Genomic DNA, 22,973 nt, shown 5'->3' with positions numbered 1-22,973 from the left:
AAACAGTATTTTGAGTCTATAACTATATTAAAGATTGCATGGGAAATAGTATTTGTGTGAGGGTCTATGCAGACGTAGGTCACGTCACCAGGGAAGGCAGTGTCAAGTATAACTGCTTGCGTGGTCCCTGAGCCATTCTTCAAAGCTGTCAAGGATAATGTCACATGCATTACTATCTATACACCCCCATAGCTTTGCTTGACCCAGGAATTCACTGTAAGTCTGCATGACATCACTAGAAGCAGCATGAAGCAAACAAATTTCTCCCTCAAACTACCCCATCTACCCTACAGCTGACGCACCTTTAATTCCAATGGCTCCATCACACACACCAACAAACACTGATATACAAAATTCTTTACATCCTATTCTCAAAGGCTATAGTGCATCAATAGATCACTAATACGCTCACAAAAGTAATTCATGAGTAAGTACCTAACACAAATACAACAGACAAAAAAACTAGCTCTTGTGCTCTTCTAAATTGCATAGGAAAAATAATCATAAAATGGTAATTTTCAATTTAAGTTTAACTTACTTTTCCATTTGTGAAAGGAACTTTAAGCTGGGTTGCTCCCATACCTCTTTTCTAGACCATTCAATTGCAGACACAATCACTCACCCTTTAAAGCACACTTATTCACTTTCAACACCATGACAACAATTTGAACAGCGTGATTTGAAAGGGTCACAGTCGCCAAGTCTGTCAGGTCAGCCTCATTCACACTGACAGACATTCTTTCTATTTCTTGCCTCCTTGTGCATCCCCACCCGGTCTCCAGGATTAACATGTCATTCACATCTACTCCATTTACTGGCTCAGCCCTCTAATTCATCTCTCTCTCTCTCCATTAGATTTCCCAAAATCTCAATCAAAATGGAGTCACCAGAAGCAAATCCCTCCAAAAAAATTTGATTTGTATAGCTTGGTCGGATTGCATCTAAATAGAGCCAGAACTGAGTTCATTCTGAGTGGTTCACTGGTGCTATTCGAGATTGTTTAAGCTAACTCAGTAAAAGTGTGACCGGGACCTAGGTGGTGGATAGATAGAGGCCCAATAACTGGGGCCTGGATGTCTTCTAGCATGCTCAGGCCAAGAGCAGCAGTGAGGCCTATGATTTCTGTCCCTGCCCCGAGGTGTGTGAACAAGAAGGAAATATCAGAGAGGAGTAGAAAGATACAGAACACCATGAGAGAGAGGACATACTAGAGTTGGGAATAGTAGATTATTAGTTGATGTCAGCATAAAGAAGAAAATAATAAAAGTCATAATGAAGTAATAAATCAGGGCTAATGTGAATCTGTGAACATATGGAGGCTATCTAATAAGATGGATAACTATCGGCACAGATGGACAAGTGGAAAAATGATGTTGAAGCTATAAAAGAACCTAGCTCAAAGTTGGATAGGATAGGTGTTAACTATTCCTGGGTGTAAGATGCTCAGGTAAGAAAGAAAAGGGAGAGGTAGGGATTAGGAAGTATTAGATTAGGAGAGTACTACAGTGCTAGCAAAAGAGAATGTACTAGACACATCTAGGGCAGAATTGATTTGGTTAGAGCTAAACAATAAGAAAAGCATGCAAATACATTGCTCAGTGTGGTCAGTAATTAGTGGGAAAGATACAGAGGTGCAAATTTTCAAAATAATGACAAAAAGGTGCAAGATTTATAAGGTGGTCTTAACAGAGGACTTCAATTATCCAAATATAAACCAGGTTAGAAATAGTGCAAAGATCAGAGAGGGCAACAGTTCATACAGCGGGTTCAAGAAAATGTTTAGTAGCAGCATGTTTCCAGTCTAATGTCACAGCAAACACTCCTGGACTTCATTCGTGGGAATGAAATGGCCAATTGAATTGAATATCAGGAAGAAAACATTTAAAAGACAGTGAACCTTGTTTCATGAATTTAGGCTGGCTATGGCAAAGATCCCAGAATAGTTCACAATAACAATAATAAGCTGAGGAAAGCCTGCTTCAATGAGGTGAGAATGGATTTGGTCTGAAGGATTGACTGGAGAAACAATAGCTGAACAATGGGCTACCATCAAAGTTGAGATACTTCCAGCACAGTTGAGGTATACTCCCTTGAAGGGGAAACAAATCCAAAGCTCCCTAAGTGACAAAAGGGATAGATATCGAGATGATGAAGAAAAACTATGTTTATGACTGATGTCAGGTGGATAATGCAATTGAAAATCTGGCTGATTGTAAAACATTCAGAGGAAGGATGAACAAAACAAAGAAGGGAAGTGAAGAAGGATTGTGAACAGAGACTGATGCCATAAGACATAGGAATAAAAGTAAACAATTCAGCTCATTGAATCTACTCAATAAGATTTGAATTTGCAACTCCACTTTCCTCATAATCCTTGATTCTTTTCTTGAATAAAAATCAGTCTTAGCCTTGAAAATATTTAATGATCCAGCCTTGATAGCCATCTGCAGTAAAGAATTCTACAGATTCTCTACCCTCTGAGAGAAATTTTCATCTTTGTCTTAAATGGGTGACCCCTTATTTCCTTTCTGGTCTCCTACAAAGTGAAGCAACTTTTTCACATTCACCCTACCAAGTCTCTAAGAACCTCCTATATTTCTGTAAGGATGCTTATCATTCTTCTAAACACAAATGAGTACAGATCAACCTATTCAATCTCTCCTCATACAGCAGTATGTTCATAGCCAGGATCAACCAAGTGAAATGTCTCTGAACTGTCTCAAATGTCAGTATACTTTTCCTTAGATAAGGGGCCCAAAACTTCACAATATTCCAGTTGTGGTCTGATTCATACCTCGTGTAGCTTACCAAAACATCTGAACTTTTGTACTCAATTCCCTTTGAAAGGCCAACATTCTATTTACCATAAATGAAAGCTGAAAGAACTGTGGATGCTGGAAATTAGAAACAAAAACAGAAGTTGCTGGGAAAATTGGAGCCTCCTGTGAAGCGCTGCTTTGATGTTTCTTCTGGTATTTATAGTGGTTTGTTCTTGCCGCTTCCGGGTGTCAGTTTCAGCTGTAGTAGTTTGTATGTGGGGTCCAGGTCGATGTGTCTGTTGATGAAACTGAAACTGACACCCGGAAACGGCAAGAACATCCATCAACAGACACATCGACCTGGACCCCACATACAAACTACTACAGCTGAAACTGACACCCGGAAGCGGCAAGAACAAACCACTATAAATACTGGAAGAAACATCAAAGCAGCGCTTCACAGGAGGCTCCAATAGCACTGATGATGTTCCCTAGCCAGGGAACGAAACGTTTGCAGCAAAAACTTCCAGCTCGGCGAACAGAACCACAACAACGGACACCTGAGCTACAAATCTTCAACCAGACTTTTGCTGGGAAAACTCAGCAGGCCTGGCAGCATGTGTGGAGAGAAATCAGAATTAATGTTTTGGGTTTCTCTCGGGAACTGAACAGCCTTCTGGACTGAATATCAAGTTAGCAATTTTAGGACTTGGCATACCTTCTCCAAAGTCCTTACCCTGACCCCAACACCTGAGGCCTTGTTATAAAGTTGTGTAAAAAGTGAGGTCTGCAGATGCTGGAGATCAGAGCTGAAAATGTGTTGCTGGTTAAAGCACAGCAGGTCAGGCAGCATCCAAGGAACAGGAAAATCAGGCCTCCTGATGAAGGGCTCTGGCCCGAAACATCGAACCTCCTTTTCCTTGGATGCTGCCTGACCTGCTGTGCTTTAACCAGCAACACATTTTCAGCTTGTTATAAAGTTGGTCCGCTTTACGCAGCACCCATTGTTAACCACTAATAGTTCCCATTAGTAGTTATTCATTGTCCTAGCTGATAGTTATCCACTCCTTTGTCTGTTCAACTGTTCTTCTCTCTCCTTGCACTCTTTCTCCACCTATTGTTGACTCCTTACACCTTTCTCCCACCATATCAAACAACAATGAGTCAGAATACAGGAAGGAGATAGATTGCTTGGTATCATGGTGCAATAATAACAATCCCTGTCTCAATGACAGCAAAACAAAAAAACTGATCATTGACTTCAGGAAGAAAGGAGGAGGAGGACATGCCCCCATCTACATCAAAGGAGCTGAGGTGGTGGGTGTCAAGAGTGTCAAGTTCCTAGCAGTGATGACAACCAACAGTCTGTCCTGGATACAATGGTCAAGAAGATGCAGCAACACCTTTTCTTCCTCTGGAGGCTAAGGAAATTTTGTGTGTCCATAAGGACCCTCACCAACATTTATGGATGTACCATAGAAAGCATTCCATCTTGTGCATAATGGCCTGGTAAGGCAATTGCTCTGCCCCGTTCCAGAAGAAACTACAGAAAGTTGCTTGCACAGCCCAGACCATCGCGGAAGTCAACTTCCCATCCATGGGCTCCATTTACACTTCTTGTTGCCACAGAAAGTTTGCCAGCATCATCAAAAGTCCCCTCCCATCCCAGTAATGCTCTGTTCTCAATCTCTTCCATCAGGCAGAAGGTACAGAAGCTTGAACACACAAATCAACAGGTTCAAGTGCAGTTTTTTTCCCTGTTGTTATTAGACTGCTGAATGGACCTCTCTAACTTCAAATAATTGTTGATTTTGCTCAAGATGATCTTGCTTTGTGTACTTCCTATGCAGCTGTAACCTTGTATGCCTCGTTCTGTCTAAGCATCCCATGATCTGTATGTCCTTGTTTGCTATGATCTGTCTGTGCTGCACACAAAACAAAGCTTTTCACTGTACTTAGATTAGATTAGATTCCTTCGGCCCAACAAGTCCACACCGACCCTCTGAAGAGTAACCCACCCAGAACCATTCCCCTACATTTAGCCCTGCACCTAAAACTACGGGCAATTTAGCATGGCCAATTCACCTAACCTGCACATCTTTGGACTGTGGGAGGAAACCAGAGCACTTGGGGGAAACCCGCGCATACATGGGGAGAATGTACAAACTCCACACAGACAGTTGCCCGAAGGCAGGAATTGAACTCAGATCCCTGGCACTGTGAGGCAGTAGTGCTAACACTGAGCCACCGTGCCGCCCATGTGACTACAATAAATCAAATCAAAATCAAATCATTCAACTCCAGAATGCTCCCTGACAAAATGCATTACCTCATATTTTCTCACACCAAGTTCCATCTGCACACTTCACAATCAACATAAAAGGAAATGCACATTCCTGTTTCAGTATTGTAAAAGAGGGGCTAAAAACGTGTTTAGGGCCGATTTAGAATCAGAAATGGGATTTACACTTGGAGGCTGTGGGCATAGCTAAGGTTTTAAGTGAATACTTTGTACCTGACCCCACCCCCATCACCAAACCATCGTCTCCCAGACCATACAGGACCTCATCACCTCAGGAGATCTCCCACCCACAGCTTCCAACCTCATAGTCCGGGTACCTCCTTCCCAAGATCCACAAGCCTGGCCACCCTGGCAAACCCATTGTCTCAGCATGCTCCTGCCCCACTGAACCCATCTCTACCTACCTCGACACCGTCCTATCCCCCTTAGTCCAGGAACTCCCCACATACGTTCAAGCCACCACCCACGCCCTCCACCTCCTCCAAGACCTCCGTTTCCCAGGCCCACAACGCCTCATCTTCACCATGGATATCCAATCCCTCTACACCTCCATCCGCCATGACCAGGGCTTCCAAGCCCTCCGTTTTTCCTCTCCCGACATCTCCAACAGTACCCTTCCACCGACACTCTTATTCGTTTGGCCGAACTGGTCCTCACCCTTAACAATTTCTCCTTTGAATCCTCCCACTTCCTCCAGACCAAAGGGGTAGCCATGGGCACACGCATGGTCCCTAGCTATGCCTGTCTCTTTGTTGGCTACGTAGAACAGCTGATCTTCCGTAATTACACCGGCACCACTCCCCACCTCTTCCTCCGTTACATTGATGACTGCATTGGTGCCACCTCGTGCTCCCGCGAGGAGGTTGAGCAATTCATCAACTTCACCAACACATTCCATCCTGACTTTAAATTTACCTGGACCATCTCTGAAACCTCTCTCCCCTTCCTGGACCTCTCTATCTCCATTAATGACAACCGACTTGACACTGACATTTTTACAAACCCACCGACTCCCACAGCTACCTGGATTACACCTCTTCCCACCCTATCTCTTGCAAAAATGCCATCCCGTATTCCAAATTCCTCCAACTCCGCTGGATCTGCTCCCAGGAGGACCAGTTCCACCATAGAACACACCAGATGGCCTCTTTCTTTAGAGATCGCAATTTCACTTCCCACATGGTTAAAGATGTCCTCCAACGCATCTCGTCCACTTCCCGCACCTCCGCCCTCAGACCCCACCCCTCCAACCGTAACAAGGACAGAACGCCCCTGGTGCTCACCTTCCACCCTACAAACCTTCGCATAAACCAAATCATCGGCCGACATTTCCGCCACCTCCAAAAAGACCCCACCACCAGGGATATATTTCCCTCCCCACCCCTTTCCGCCTTCCGCAGAGACCGTTCCCTCCGTGACTACATGGTCAGGTCCACGCCTCCCTACAATCCACCCTCCCATCCTGGCACTTTCCCCTGCCACCGCCGGAACTGTAAAACCTATGCCCACACTTCTTCCCTCACCTCTATCCAAGGCTCTAAAGGAGCCTTCCACATCCATCAAAGTTTTACCTGCACATCCACTAATATCATTTATTGTATCCGTTGCTCCCGATGCGGTCTCCTCTACATTGGGGAGACTGAGCACCTCCTAGCAGAACGCTTTAGGGAACAACTCCGGGACACTGGCACCAATCAACCACACCACCCCGTGGCCCAACATTTCAATTGCCCCTCCCACTCTGCTGAGGACATGGAGGTCCTGGGCCTCCTTCACCGCCGCTCCCTTACCACCAGACGCCTGGAGGAAGAACGTCTCATCTTCCGCCTCGGAACACTTCAACCCCTGGGCATCAATGTGGACTTCAACAGCTTCCTCATTTCCCCTTCCCCCACCTCACCCTAGTTACAAACTTCCAGCTCAGCACTGTCCGCATGACTTGTCTGGACTTGTCCGACCTGCCTATCTCCTTTTCCACCTATCCACTCCACCCTCTCCTCCCTGACCTATCACCTTCATCCCCTCCCCCACTCACCCCTTGTACTCTATGCTACTCTCTCCCCACCCCACCCTCCTCTAGCTTATCTCTCCATGCTTCAGGCTCACTGCCTTTATTCCTGATGAAGGGCTTCTGCCCGAAACGTTGATTTCGCTGCACCTTGGATGCTGCCTGAACTGCTGTGCTCTTCCAGCACCACTAATCCTGACTGCTATTCGAGGTAAAGATTGTTCAGATTTCATCATTAAGAGAAAATATTTGTACTTATTGTAAACACATTTAATTTTTACAAATGGAGACAGGTACATGGATAGGATAGGTATGGAGCGATACATTCCAAATGCGGGCAAATGGAACAATTTCAAATGTGAAAACTGGGTGCTATGGACAAGTTGGACCGTAGGGCCAGTTGTTATGCTGGAAATCTCTATGATTCTAAATGCCAGAGAAAAGAGAAGATTACTAAGCTACTGTTACGAGACTTAAACTTTATCCCTTTAAAACAACAAATGAACATGCACCCATCCAGGATTAAGAAAGACAAGAGACAGACTATCTGTCACAGATACTATGAGTAGAAGAATATAGACAGGGAAAAGAAAATTCTGAATATCAAAACTCCAGATCACGACTGCAGGTTAAATTGCCTTAGATCCATTTGGTTTCAGCATTGATGAAATATTGTTGACTGTAAAGCAATACTCGTTTGTCACTTTGATAGTTGATCCAATGGACCTGGGTCTTTACTTGAACTAAATTTCTTACTTTAAATTTCTTGTTTCATTTGTCCTTTTACACACTAAGGGAAGTTTTCTGTTTGCCGGCCCTGGAGGTCTCTTGCTACGCTGGATTTACAGATCTATCACAATCTCCAGTTGGATTAATTCCAGGGCTGTCGTCAGGCAGTTCTTCTCTCAGAATTCCTGGTGCCACTCTGTCTCAGATTATCCACCTCACTGCATCAAAAAGCAACATTGTCTTACACAGCTGAAAATATGCACCACTTGATTGTTCCAAAACTGTTGGTACTTCAGTGATATAGCAGGATCTGATTTCTGTTCCAGCTGCTAGTCCAAAAAAAGAAAACTATGTGGTCCCTTACAACAGTTTGAGTATCCTAGGCTTTATTACCAGCAGCATAGAACACAACAGCAATAGGACTATGTTAAATGTGTACAGGACATGAGTTCAGCCTCAGCTGGAGAATTGCATCCATTCCTGGGAATCACACAGTAGGAGGCATGTAATGACATTGGAGAAAGTGTAGAAAAAATTGAAGAGAATGGTTCCAGTGCTGAGGAATTTTAACTATGAGGATATGTTGCAGAAGTAGACACTCAGTTGGTTGGAGAAATGAAGACTGAGAGAAGATTTGATGGAAGTGTTCAATATCAGGAGGGATTTGGACAGATAGAATGAAACTGTTCCTGTTTGTGAAAGTATTGTGAATAAGGGGGCATATATATAGAAAAATCTGTTTTTGCAGTGAGTTGTTAAGGTCTGCAATGCCCTGCCTGAGCGTATAATGGAGGTAAGTTTAACCAAAGAATTCCAAAAGGAATGGAATGGTTATTTCAAAAGGGAGAATATGCAAGGTTATTGGGAGAAGGGAAAGGAAAGGCATTGAGTGAGCAAATGACTGCAGATGCTGGAATCTGTACAAAAAACATGCAAGCTCTCTCTCCATGGATGTTGCCTGACCCACTGTGATCTCCAGCACTTGTTGTTTTCAGTATGGCATTGGGTGAGATGCTTATTTAAAAAGCCAGTGCAGACGTGATGGGTCAAATGGCTTTCCTTCTGCAGTATGACAGGACTGTGATATTCTCCCGTTGAAAGAGGCTGAACAAGTTCACAAAGCTGTTTAAAGCAGCATATGGGATCCTTGGATTTGTAAATAAGCAACTCAATGTGCAAAGCACTACAAAGTTATGCTTTAGATGAGCTCCAATGAGTGAGCATTGTGCTCAGTTCTGGCACCAGCCTTGGTAAAGGATGTCAAATCTTGATGAGGATTCAAAGGAGAATTTACCAGAATGATGCCAAGGATGAGAGACTGTCGTTGTGTAAATAACTAGAGAAGCTGGGATTTTTCTCTCAACAGCAGAGCATGCTCAGTAAAGTTTTAACAGAGGTATTTAAAATTATGACAGACTTTTATGAAGTAAATAGGAAGAAACTGTTTTCACTGGCAGGACGGTCAGTAACAAGAGTGCACAAGATTTAACAAATTGGCAAAATAACCAGTGAGTGGTTTTGGGTGAATTGGTTGGAATTAACAATCATATATGGAAAGATGTTGCGAAGATGAACTATTTCCAATTACTAAGGATTGGTGGTTTGTGAAAAAGCCACAATTTGCTTGGTGGAAGAAATCACACAAACAAAAACGAAATGTGACTTTTCTCAGTCAATGAGAAATAATTACATTTAAAATATGTGGTTGGCTTACACATAGGCTGAATTTTTGGTGCTCCCCCGAAGGTGACAGCGAAGACAGAAATCCTCAAGGAATATCAGTGGAAGTCGATGTCCTAGTTTCAAGGTGTTGACAATGAACATAATGAAGCACAGGACAGGAATCCTGCTCCCATCCCCATTAAGTCATTCAACACTGTTTTAAAGACTCATTAAAAGCTCGTGGAAAAGGTATGGCTGGGATATGTAAAGGTCCAGGTAAGTCTTAGAAACTGACATGTTTAGAACAGTGAAGCAGACTGAGTTATAGCTGCCCTAATTACAATACCAAATCTCATACAAAAATCAGTGGGGGAACGGGAATATAGACACTTGGTACAGGGCACCAAAGTGCTGCATTATTAGCAAAGAGAGTGGGTATTCAGCTACCTCTGGCATCACTGAGGCAGCTAGCAAGTGGCAAAAGTGCCAAGGTCACTTGCGCAGCTAATTGTCCAGGTCAAATGCTTCAGTTGGTGGTGAGGCATGACTGTCAGATTCTGTGTCCCAAGGTGATGAAGGCAACACCCTTCAGGAAAAGTGCTGATGCCTGAGCATTGGGAGAGAAGGAAGGGCAGGAAAGCCAACTAAGTTCAAACCCCTAAAGCAGGATCAACCACTAGAGATAACATTACCTGGAGATGACTGAGAACCAATGTCCTGGTCACTCTTCTGTTCACTAGTCACAGACATTAATGTCCTTATTGGAAAACCTCACACCACTGGCTGCCAAGACCTGCCAGTGGTCATCAAAGTCATTGTGGGATTGAAACCCTTCACTTGTGCCTCATTTGAAGGATCTGCTGTGGATGGTCATGGCATCTTCAGAAAGTTTGCTTACTGCTGCTTTTGCTGGTCACTAATGACTTTTTTGCTAGAGCTAGTCACAGAATCACAGAATTGTTACAGTGCAGGATGAGGACATTTGGCCCACTGTGTCTGCATTGGCTCACGAAATGGGTATCATTACCTAGTGTTAATTGCCTCTTTATTTTCCCCATACTCTTGAACATAGAATAATTCCATCTTGAATGCCTCAAATGAACCTGTCTTCACCACAATTTCAGGCAGTGCATTTCGCAGCCTAACTGCTCACTTTCTGCAGAAGCTTTTCACCACTGCACCCACAGCCAGAACCTCCCAAGGAAAGGGGCAGTATCACATCTATCTCTGAATACAGTATTTTAATTTTAATCTCTGAATAAGCATGGTGGTTATTTTATAATAATAGCTTCTAATGATGCTGTTCTAACAAGATCAATTATTTTCTCTATATCTGTGCTATTGAAAGCTTTCACTGTTTTGAAGACGTCCATTAGGTCATCCCTCAGTCTTCTCAAGACAAAGGAGACTGAGCCTGGCAATTCTTTCCTGGTATGATATATAAGCACACATTTCTGATGCCTTCCTTGTCAATTTTCTCTGTATCCTCTCCAATGCTTCTAGATCCTTTCAAAACGCAGTAACCAAAACTGCACATGCTAACCTTAAGTGTGGTCCAACTAATATTTAATACAGACTTAACAAATATTCATTCCTTAGTATCTGTGAGGATTCCATTTCTGAAAATCCCAGGGAATAATGAATTCGCATGTGCAGACCTTAATAATTGATGGTGAAAATAGGGTTAGTTTCCTGGACTCAAGATTCTGACTTTGTGCCTCTTATTTTTGGATTTTTTTGGGGTTAAAATAATAAGCATTAAAATATCTGAAATGAAAGTTAATATTGATAGAATAAAATATTTAAAACTATTGTAATGTATTGCAACTTACCGATTAGAGCAGTAAATTCTGCATTATAGGACTGGGCATTGTTGAGGAGGTTATGAATGGTTACTGGGTGTGGTAAGAGTAGGACAGTGCAGACATGCTCCCCTCCTAGCCAGTCTCCCCCAATGATGCACCCTCCTCTTCTACCTCCATCTGACAGATGTCCTGAACCTATTCATCCTCCTCAGAACCTGTGTCCTTGCTCATGGAAGTATGAGGAGAGCAGCTCTGTACTGGAATAGGTCAGCAGCGAGAGAGAGATTACTGTGTAAGTGAAAGTGTTTGCAGATAGGTGAGTTTTGTCCACGGATTTTGAATGATTGGTTACTTTTCTTTACTATGTATAGACAAATTCACGATTTGTGAGTTTGCAGATACAGAGGAATGACAGCATCTTATTCATCTTTCAATTCTATCCTTGTTGAGGTAAAGCATTTGTACTTGTTTAATTTTTTTTAATGACTTGCTAATCCACAGTCCATTTTTACCTGATGGTTGTATTTATATTTAGAGAACCCTTTGCCACTGTACTCCACTTTTATCTTCCAAGTAATGTAACCTCCCAGTTATTCCTACCAGTATATCCTGTGCACGCCAGTTAGACATCCAATACGAGCCTGATATCAATTAAGAGTTCACCCCGTGACAATCTAAACTTTAGTCAGATTTCCACAAGAGGTGGCTTACTGATGCACAAACAGACCACCCAACTCCTTTCGTCCTCTTCAGTGAAAATTCAGCCCCACGTGTTTGCAAACCAGAGTGAACCAATTTCATTGAGGTTTGCTGTGACTGTAGACTGCTTTCAATGATGTGGTGTAATTCATGCCTTGTTCCTGCTTTGAATGTGTTTAATTTTGTCCTTTCATGTGTGCACAATAGGTCACCATAGACAGGTATTTCTGTGCACTGTTTCATTTCATGTGTGTTAATAATTGATCACTTTTCCTATAATAAGCTAAAGTAATTTTTAACCCGGCCACTAACAATATAATATTAAATGTCCTTTTGTATTTCTTTATTATCCAAATTCAATCCAGAGAAATGATAGTCTTCAAAACTCTTCCACAGCTTAACTTGCATGAACTTGTAACCTTTGCAAACCAATGTAATAGTTTCTGTACTCACACTGAAAAAGTTGTATTCGGTCAGTTAACATCAGAAGTGGAATTTCTGCTTTGATCCAGTTACACCGAGGTTAATAAATGTCAATCATCACAGAATCTAGTGAGAAGAATAAAACCTGTCATTTTGAATATCTTCAAAGATGATCTTTCTGATCATCTAGTTTGCCCAGTAATTTGTTCACATTTCCTGGAGCAGCACATTAAAGTTATGCAAGGGTTTATTGAAATAACTCAAGCCTGGAGCCAACATTACCATATTTCTTGGACACATGCCTGTTTGAGAGCTAGGAGCCTGATACCAGGCAGTTGCGGCTCACTTGAGCTCCCCTCTGAACGAAGAGAGAAACTGTTGCAATTTGCAACCTGCAGATTTGGTGTTCTGGATTCTTCAATCCTGGTTGAGATGTGGTCAGGTGGAGGGACATCCCCAGCACCCCCCTCCCCCCCCCACTTCCACCCCAAGAGGGCAGAAAGCCTTCTAAGCAATGCCTCCAGTGTAAGTGAGAAGAGGTTGTGGGGGCAGTCAGTGGTCAGTGCTTAGCTGTCTGGAATCAGCTGAATGCCTATTAAACAATCTGGTTCAATGTACTGGTTGATATGTTTCCAACTCAGAGTCGAGAGTATGGTACTGGAAAAGCACAGCAGGTCAGGTAACATCTGAGGACCAGGAGAATCATTTCTGATGAAGGACTTATGCCTGAAACTTTGATTCTCCTGCTCCTCGGATGCTGCCTGACCTGCTGTGCTTTTCTAGCACCACACTCTTGACTCTGAGTTGGAAACATATCAACCAGTACATTGAACCAGATTGTTTAATAGGCATTCAGCTGATTCCAGACAGCTAAGCACTGGCCACTGACTTCAGCATCTGCAGTCCTCACTTTCTCCATATTTCCAACTCAATACGCTTGCAAGCATAACCTTGCCTATTGAATGCCTAAGTGTCAGTTTTGTTCTTAAAAATTGCACAGAACCTCCGAGCATCATCTCTATGCAAAGTTAGTTGTGTATCTTCAAGTAAACCTTACTTTTTTCTATTCATATGTGGTCATGGACATTGTTGGCTGGGCCAATATTTATTGCCCATCCCTAGTTGCCCTTGAGAAAGTGGTGGCAAGCTGCCTTCTTGAACAATAAGCTGTCCAGGTGCTGTAGATAGACCCACACATTCGTTAGGGAGGAAGTTCCAAGATTTTGATGTAGCAATAGTGAAGAAATGGCTATATTTCCAAATCCAGTGTGGTGAATGGTTTGGAGAGGAATGTGCTAGTGATGTTGTTCCCAAGTATCTGTTGCCCTTGTCCTTCTATATGGAAATGGCTGTGTTTGGAAAGTATTGTTTAAGGTTCTTTGGCGAGTTTATGCAGTACATCTTGTAGATATTGCATGTTGCTACTACTGACTGATTGTCATCACATTCACAAACATTCAATCAAGTGAGCTGCTTTGTCCTGGATGGTGTCAAGCTTATTGAGTGCTGTCGGAGTTGAACTCATCCAGGCGTGTAGGGACTGTACTGAATTAAAGGTGTTTGTGTGAAAATGCTTTCAAAATGTTCAGTGAATCTACCTCCACTGTTCTCTGGTGTGAGAGTGCCAAAGACTCTCAAACCTCAGAGACAAAAGAAAACTCCTCATCTCCATCTTAAATAGAAGACACCCTATTCTTAGAATGTGTCCCCGAGTTCTCGTCTGTCTCACAGAGGAAAACATACTTTCAGCACCTAGCCTGTCAAGTTCTTTCAGGATTGTATATGTTGCAGTAAGATCACTTCTTACTCTTCTAGACCATCATTTGTGGTAAAATGTTACCAATCTATGAACTTTTAGACATTCTAACTTGGATAAAATGTTAACATGCGTTTTCTTAATATGTTTATTGGTTGATACGAATGCAAAAGGTGACAGGATTACTACTGCAATAATAAAGGTGAGAAACTTTTCATGTTACAGAAGCTGATGGAATATTTTCACACCTATTTTGCTTAAAATTCCGAGTGCTTTCAAGCAGTTCTAGAATAAACTAGCATCAGTGACATGAGTTTGAATTATGTGCCTCATTCATAGGATTGTTGTTTATTATATTTGATTTCCACTGGCTGTACAAGACATCTAATTCAATTGTGAAATGAGTTGGAAGAATATCAAGAATAGTCTTATCGTGGTATCTGTTCAATGAAAAACAAGCAAGGGTGCCAATAATTTTAAGAGAGTTAGAGACTGGGAAATGCCTGTGAAAGGGAGCAGTGTCTGACTAAGTATTGCCTAGCAACTACTGAAGTTGACACAATAACCTCACATAGAAAAATGGAACGATACAAAAGCTCTTTTGTTTATGCAATTCAAGTTTTGCAGTGTTGCTATGAATTACGTAGTGATTTCTTAAAACTATTGGGAACATTTTTACAACTCTGCATTTGTATTGGCTATCTTACTATTTTGTGGTTCCCAGAAATGGTTTAGCATGCCTTAGGTTACTTCCAATAGCACAATGCCAATGTGACATCAGCTCAACTACGATAGTGACAAGCATGTAATGATAGGTAGATTGGTATAACAACATCACCAGACATTTCAATTCAATGCATTTGGGATTCTGACAATACAGATACCACAAACTGAATAATTTCACCAGTTGTGAAGATCATGTTAATTTACTGTCATTAACTAGCAATTCTTCAAAGAAAAGCACAGGTAATTTTACCAATGGAACATGGGATTCTCAATCTGAGACAGTGAGGTAGAATTTCTGACAGATTGTGGAGGGTTTTCCAGCATAATTCACCTGAAATCGCCAAAACCAGCACACGAAATTGAGATGCTACAAACCTAAATGATGCCCAGTGCAGAGAGTATTTCCAAGATCTTTTGCATTGACTTAAAGGATTTTGCATTGAAAGTCAATCATGCCCTCAAAACTGACCATGTCCCCAGAACAAATTAATCATCAGGGCAAATTTCTGTTATTGATTTTCATTTTTGACCCTTCAAGAATGCTGTTAGCATTAAGCAACATTTTTAGTGCAAGAGCTGAATAAGCTTTTAAATATAGTGTTTAATTAACCAATATTATATATTAACAAAACATGTAAATATATCTTTATTTTCTTAAGTCAATTCAATGTTAATTGAAATTTGGATTTTTCACAGGTGATAGTCCAGTCTTTCTGACTGAAATGCTTCTTGTTTTGATTAAATGCAGGTTCAGCAAGGTTGCATTCCCAGCCACCATCTCCACTGCTCACTCATGTGTAAAAATTGGAGTACTGCTTTTAAACTCACATCCAGCAACAAAGCATCATTTACCAAATGAATCACGTAATCTTAGGCTTGATTTACAAGTAATTACACTACACTCCCACTGTTATAGGAAATCCAGTTAACAGGGATAGCTGTTTTGATTCATGAAAAGATCTACAAATAAACAGACTGCTCTGTATAAGCTGCTATGGCTAATTGTTAATAGCAAGGGCTTCCACCAGATATTAAAGTCATTGGCATCTAAAACCCCATCCAATTTCAGAAAGAGAAATGTATGATTGACCATGTATTAATTTCTTTATAGAGCGCATTGTCAGATATAACCACAGGTTTGCATCCAAGGTACCAATAAAAACTCTCCTTTTGTTCCCATCAATTGTTATTGTTACTAAATTTCAGATGGATTATAGTGGCCACTTTTATTGGTGGTGCACTTTTTCTTACATTGGAGAACACATTGGCAACTCTGTTTCAACAATACTAAATGAAACTGAACCACCTTACCACTCTTAACTATGTCAGGTAATATTTTAATGCAAGAAAAAATAATCCACTTCAAAGTCCTGCTTGATAGAAGTGGCGCATAGAGGATTTGATGTTCAACAATATAAAAATGAGTCTGAGTGGAAATTTGAGCAAAACAATCAATTCAGAGAATGAATGCAATTTTAAGTATTATTTGCACATGAATTGCTGATAGCACACAAACATAAAAATACACATTTATGTTGAAATCTGTTTCTATTCCACTATCAATATCAATATGCTTAAATATTTGGACCATTTATGGATGTGAGACTTTTGCTATTAGTAGTACAGAACCTGAGTGTTGCTGAAAAGAGACATTTAGAATTTTTGAGTTACTTTGCCTTTCTAGGATTCTTTGAGATAGACCAATCACTTTTCAGTTCCAAAACTGAGGGCCTTTGTCCCATTTGTGTGCCTGTGTCTTACACAGAAAACAATTATTTGTAGGTGCCAGTGTTGAACTGGGTGCACAAAGTTAAAAAACAGTCACACAACACCAGGTTATGGTCCAAAAGGTTCATTTGGAAGCACTAGCTTTTGGAGTGCTGTTCCTTCATCAGGTGGTTAAGGAGTATAAGATCAGAGGACACAGAATTTATAGCAAAAGACTTTGATCTTCACTTACAACTTTAAGCCTACAGATGGCCACTTGTACTATATTTTTCAAAACAAAAACTGTGTCAAGTGAACTAAACTCTTGTCTCTGAAGGCAGATCATGTAAAGCTACTATGTACAAATTACAAATGCACAATGCTGTGATAGGTAGGAAAATGGCCTCAATCATTTTAGAAGAAAGAACTACTGGGAAATTAATTTATGTGAATCCTTTTGAAGTGTACTGGTTTTGAGTTACTCTTTTGAGACACAGTATACAGCTAACTGAACCAACTGTATCCATGTGACACTGTATTAATTCAACAACAATGATTTTTTTAAAGCAGCATAGCAGGAAGCTCAGATCAGGTCCAGTTATTGTTAGTACTTGTACAGTCCTGATGGTGATTCTGCCAGCGATAACATTGTTAATGAATGAATTCTGTTCAAGCAGTGTAACTACATTGACTATTTAAATCTGATTCAATTTACTCTCTGCATGTCACCAAAAGCATTTCTGATATTTACACCTGGGAGGAATGGATAACATTACTTGAGGAGAACCACAGTCAAGAGTGTGGTGCTGGAAAAGCACAGCAGGTCAGGCAGCATCCAAGGAGCAGGAGACTTGACATTTTGAGCATAAGCCCTTCATCAGGGCTTCATTCCTGATGAAGAGCTTATGCCCAAAATGTCAATTCTCCTGCTCTTCGGGTGCTGCCTGACCTGCTGTGCTTTTCCAGCACCATACTCTCGACTCTGATCTCCAGCACCTGCAGTCCTCACTTTCTCCTTGAGAAGCACCATAGTTGTTCACCACTACCGTTCCTATATTTTAATGGGTTTGATCGCAGTCATAAACAAAGAGGATAATTGTCATCTCCTCTATATTGTTGGTTATGATGAAGAAAATCTTATTGATGTTTCTTGTCAAAGCATGGGCTCATTTTCTAAGCTTGACTGGCTGATATACATCTCAGAAAATTGCAAATGTATTTCTTCATTAATTCTTCAGGGGAGTTATTCTATGTTTCCACACAGGTTAAATAATTCTCTTAACAATAGAGCAAATGCTGGAAATATGACACTTCTAGCAGAACATTGGGCAGAAACTGGGGAAAAAAAATTCTCAAACAGTCAATTTGGCCAATGAAAAACATGCAAATATTTATGTGCATATCCATGAATATTTTTCACTTTTTTTCTTGCAGAAAGAATATTCTTTGCAATCCAAGTCACAAAGTGAAAATAGACAACACATACTGAATGGCTCGGGTAAGCTCTCATTCTAAGTTATATGAAGTCCAGCCAGAACAAAACTATATGAATGCAAATTTTAAACAAACATTGGATCCACATTAGAAAATGTAGCCAAATGAGATTAAGTTCAAGTCACTCCTGTCAATGACTAAACTGATTGTCCAAAGGGTATATTTATGTTAAGATCCATTGAAGATCCCTTAGAGACAATAACATGCTTATATCATGTTGAACCACAAATCATAGGGAAGGTTTTTGAATATGCAATTGAAATGTGATTATTACATTCAAGCATGGAATTTGCATCAACTGGTCCCACAACTTCATCAAAAATGTAGTTTACCCCATATAATGAGGCCTTCTCCGCAGTTCCACAGAAAGGGTGCAGCCTTGAAAATACCAAATCAAACTGAGATTTTACAAACAATTTCAATCAATACTTATTTTCCTCAGTATGGGAGTCTCAATGTTGTGCTGTTTTTAATGGACGAAATGCATTTGTTAATGCTTGAACAAGAAATTAGGAAATTCCATCATTGCACATTTACATTTTACTTTGGCAGTGATGTTCTACTGTTTTCAAAGGCACAGGGTAATGTTACTGCTTGTCCAAATTCTTGAATGTATTGTCAGGGGCAAGATTGCCTCCTCAATTACAGCATACAAGCATCGTTAAATCTATTACTACTCAACCCCTTCATATCATTACCTTAACGCGTCTGTGGTCATATGAAAACATTCTTTGGCATGTAAACCTGTAATGTCTACCATGTAGTCTCAAAACATTCTGACTGGCAACTCATGTCTAACTTGGAGATTGTGTTTGACCAATCTCCTGGACTTCTTGAGGAGGTCATATGTGCTGTGAATCAATGGGAACCAGTGTATGTACTGTGTTTAGATTTCTTGAAGGCTTTTGATAAGGTGCCACATTGAATGTTACTATGAAAAACGAAAGCTTGTGGTTTAGGAGTAGCATATTGGTATGGTTGGCTAACAGGAAACAGAGAATAGGCACAAATATATCTTTTTCAGGTTGGCAAGATTTAATGAATAGTGTGCCACAGGAATTGGTGCTGTGACTTCAACTGTTTACAACCTATATAAATAACTTGGATCAATGGACAGAAGGTTTGGTTGTCAAATTTGCTGATGACACAATAATAGGTGTGAAAGTAATTAATGAAGAAGATGTGAGGCTACAAAAAGATATAGGAATGAAGTGATGGAGCAATGATCTAGCAAATAAAGTATAATATGGGAACATAGGAAATTATCCATTTTGACAGGAAGAATAAAAAAGGATATTATCTAAATGGTGAGAGATTGCGGATTCATGAATCACAAAAAGGTTGGTACGCAGGTGCAACGAGTAATTAGGAAAGCTCATAGCATGTTATCATTGACCATAAGGAGAAGTGAATATGTGAATATGGTATAGAAGTGATGGCCTCATGGTATTATCACTGTACTATTAATCCAGAGACACAGGTAATATCCTGGGGCCCCAGGGTCAAATCCTGTCATGGCAGGTGGTAGAGTTTGAGTTCAATAAAAATCAGGAATTAAAGGTCAAATGGAACCACTTGCTAATTGTCAGATAAACACATTGAGTTCACTAAAGTTCTTTAGTGAAGGTAAAGAACTTTACCTACTCCAGATGGTAGTTGAAGCTTAATTGTCCTGTGGGCAATAAGGGATGGTGAATAAATTATGTTCTATCGGTAATAAATGATGCCAATATCCCACAAATGGAGAAAGATTTTGCTTCAGTTAAACAGGAAACTGGTGGTGCACATCACATTACTTACAGTGTAGAAACAGGCCCTTTGGCCCAACAAGTCCACACCAACCCTCCGAAGAGGAACACCCCCCCCATATTTACCTCTTCACCTAACACTATGGGTAATTTTAGAATGGCCAATTCACCTAACCTGCACATCTTTGGACTGTGGGAGGAAACCAGAGCACTCAGAGAAAACCCACGTAGACATGGGGAGAATGTGCAAACTCCACACAGACAGTTGCCCGAGGCAGGAATTGAACCCGAGTCTCTGGTACTGTGAGACAGCAGTGCTAACCACTGTGCCACCATGCCACCCACTGTACTGTGTACAATATTAGTCAACTTAATTCTGACAGAAGGATGTAACTGCATTGTAGACAGTTCAGAAAATGTTTACCAGATGAATACCTGAATGAGAGGGAAACAAACAGAAATTTCTGGAGAAACTCAGAAGGTTGGCAGCATCTATGGAGAGAAAACAGATTGAATACGTCAGGTCAAGTGACCTTTCTTCAGAACTAAGTAACAACAAAAGTAATGACAGTGTACTGTGAGAAAGATTTGAATGGAAATCCTATTTTACCTGAATGAGAGGATTGTCTTATAGGGTAGACTTGTATTCACTCGCGTTAAGAAGACTTCAATGAAGCACAGAAGACTGTGAGGAATCTTGGCAGGATACATATGGAGAGGATGTTTTCTCCCATTGGTGAACCTAGAACTAGGGGTCACTATTTAAAACTCAGCAGATGTTCTGATATGTCTGGGTTTATCCACTTGAAGAAGCTTTTAAGTGTTTTTTTAAAAAAACACTTGAACAATGAAAGGGGAGCGGCCAGTTCTCCCAGTTCCGGGTTTGGTTTTAGCAAGCTGTTTTGTTCGCAGTTGCTGGTCAGGTTTTAGCTGGGAGCCCAGAGAAGCTGCTGGACCCAAAGAAACAGCTCCATGCTGATCCTCTCTCTCTATCGCTCCTGTAAGAACCTGGGTTTGAATTTACCTTTTTGCCAGAGTGTATGTTATGGGATGTTGCAGGTATTTGGAAAAGCTGTTCATTAATTTGTATTTTCATGTCAGTTGGGTTTTCAAGTAGTTATGTTATTCTAAATTCAGTTTTCTTTTGTTCATGTTTATGTTTTGTTTAAGATTGAGTGGTTGGGCCAGCTGCATCACCTTTGGAATATCCACTTTACACCTGCTTACAACAATTAGAAATGTTCGGGTCTGGGCTGCCTTTTTGAAAGATTTTGAGGGGGCCTGCATCTAAGGATATTAAAATCTAAGGATATTAAAGGAATAGCTACAGAGGTAGTGGATGCACTGGTAATAATCTTCCAGCAATTCAAACATTCTGGAAAAGTCCCAGAGGATTAGAAAACTGTGAATGCAATAGCTTTATTTAGAAAGAGAAGGAGACAAAGGCCAGTTAGCCTAATGTCACTTATTGGGAAATTGTTAGATTCCATTATAAAGGATGTATCAGCAGAGCAGCATCAGCATGGTTTCGCAAAGAGGAAGTCATGCTTGACTAAAATTTACGAGAATTCTTTGAGGAGGTAACAAGCAGGATAAATAAAGGTGAAGCTGTGGGTGTAATATATTTGGATTCTCAGAAGGCACTTGACAAGGTACCATACATCAGGCTACTTTAATAACATAATAGCCTATGATACCAGTAGTAGTACAGAGCATGGAGAGAGGATTGGCTAATGAGTAGAAGACAGAGAGTTAGAATAAGGGAGGCATTTTCAGAAAAGCAACATGTAACTAATGTACTGCTATAGTGATCAGTGCTGGGGTCACAGTTATTTTCAATATATATCAATGACCTGGATAAGTAATGTGAAGGTGCTATAATCAAGTTTGCAGGTAACACAACAATAGGTGGGAAGGCAGGTGGTGAGGATAACACTTCCTGAGGGATATAAACAGGTTAAGTGAGTGGCAAAAACATGGCAGATGAAATATGATATGGGAAAATGTGAGGTAATGCACTTTGGCAGGAAAGATAGAGGAGTTGAATATTATTCAAATGGAGAAATACTAGAGAAAGCTACAGTGAAATTTGGGGGTCCTTATACATGAATTAAGACAAGCTAGTATCCAAGTTCAGCAGGCAATAGGGATGGCAAATGAAATGTTCGCCTTTATCTCAAAGGGAATAGAGTATCAAAGTAGGAATGTTTTGCTAAAACTATACATGGCACAAGTTATTCCACACCTGGAACTCTGTGAACAGTTTTGAGCCATTTATCCTAGAAAAGATATACTAGCATTGGAGGCAGTCCAGAGAAGGTACATTATATATTAAAGGAGTGTGGTTTTATGAGAAGAGGTTGAGTAAGTCAGTTGAGTAAGTTAGTGAGAGGTTAAGTACTCATTGGAGTTTAGAACAATGAGAGGTGGAGTTATTTTTAATCAGTGAGGGAATCAAGGGTTACAGGAAATTGCAGGAAAGTGGACCTGAGCATGACCACGTCAGCCATGATCTCATTGAATGGCAGAGTAGATTTGATTGGCTGAATGGCCAACTCCTGCTCTGATATCTCAATGTCTAAAGAATAAATCATACATTAAATCATATTTTTTATCTTTTAATCTAGTTGTTCATTCATAATACGGACAATGGACAGCCAGAAAATTGACAAAATACTGAAATCTCTGGTATTAAAATAGAATAACATCTCATCTCAGTCTGTGGACAGGAAGATCAGAATACTTTTATTTATTGTTTTACATGATGACAAATGTTTTTTTGCATTCACACCAAGAGCCTTCAAAACCTATATAATTCTAATGCAATAATAAAAGCAAAATGCTGCAGAAGCTGAAAGTCTGAAATAAAGACAATAAGCGCTGAAATAAACTCAGCAGGACTGGTATCGTCAGAGAAAGCAATTGTTAATGCTTTGAATTAAATATTATTTCTTCAGAACTTAAGTTCCAAAGACTTGAAACATTAATGCTCCACAGATTCTGCTAGAACTGCTGAGTTTTTCTCTTATTTTCTGTTTTAATTCTGAAGCAGTTTGGGGGTGCTGGGAAACCTGAAAACGGTTCACAATACCAATGTTACAGATCTCCTGTAAAATCAGTAACCAGAGCATAAGATTTGCATTGAACTATGGATG

General features: G+C 40.6%; 1 protein-coding gene across 1 annotated transcript in view; it reads left to right on the top strand.

Annotated features, from left to right (window-relative positions):
- LOC132822356 (protein FAM107B-like) overlaps positions 1–22,973 on the top strand; it is a 198,563-nt gene that overhangs the window by 78,340 nt on the left and 97,250 nt on the right. The window contains exon 2 of the mRNA XM_060835654.1: positions 18,011–18,074. Within this exon, the coding sequence (XP_060691637.1) occupies positions 18,011–18,074 (64 nt within the window). The remainder of the gene's footprint in view (positions 1–18,010; positions 18,075–22,973) is intronic.

The sequence above is a fragment of the Hemiscyllium ocellatum genome, chromosome 14 (genome assembly GCF_020745735.1).
Source record: "Hemiscyllium ocellatum isolate sHemOce1 chromosome 14, sHemOce1.pat.X.cur, whole genome shotgun sequence".
NCBI classification, from domain to species: Eukaryota; Metazoa; Chordata; class Chondrichthyes; order Orectolobiformes; family Hemiscylliidae; genus Hemiscyllium; species Hemiscyllium ocellatum.
This window is presented reverse-complemented; position numbering and strand designations above follow the sequence as displayed.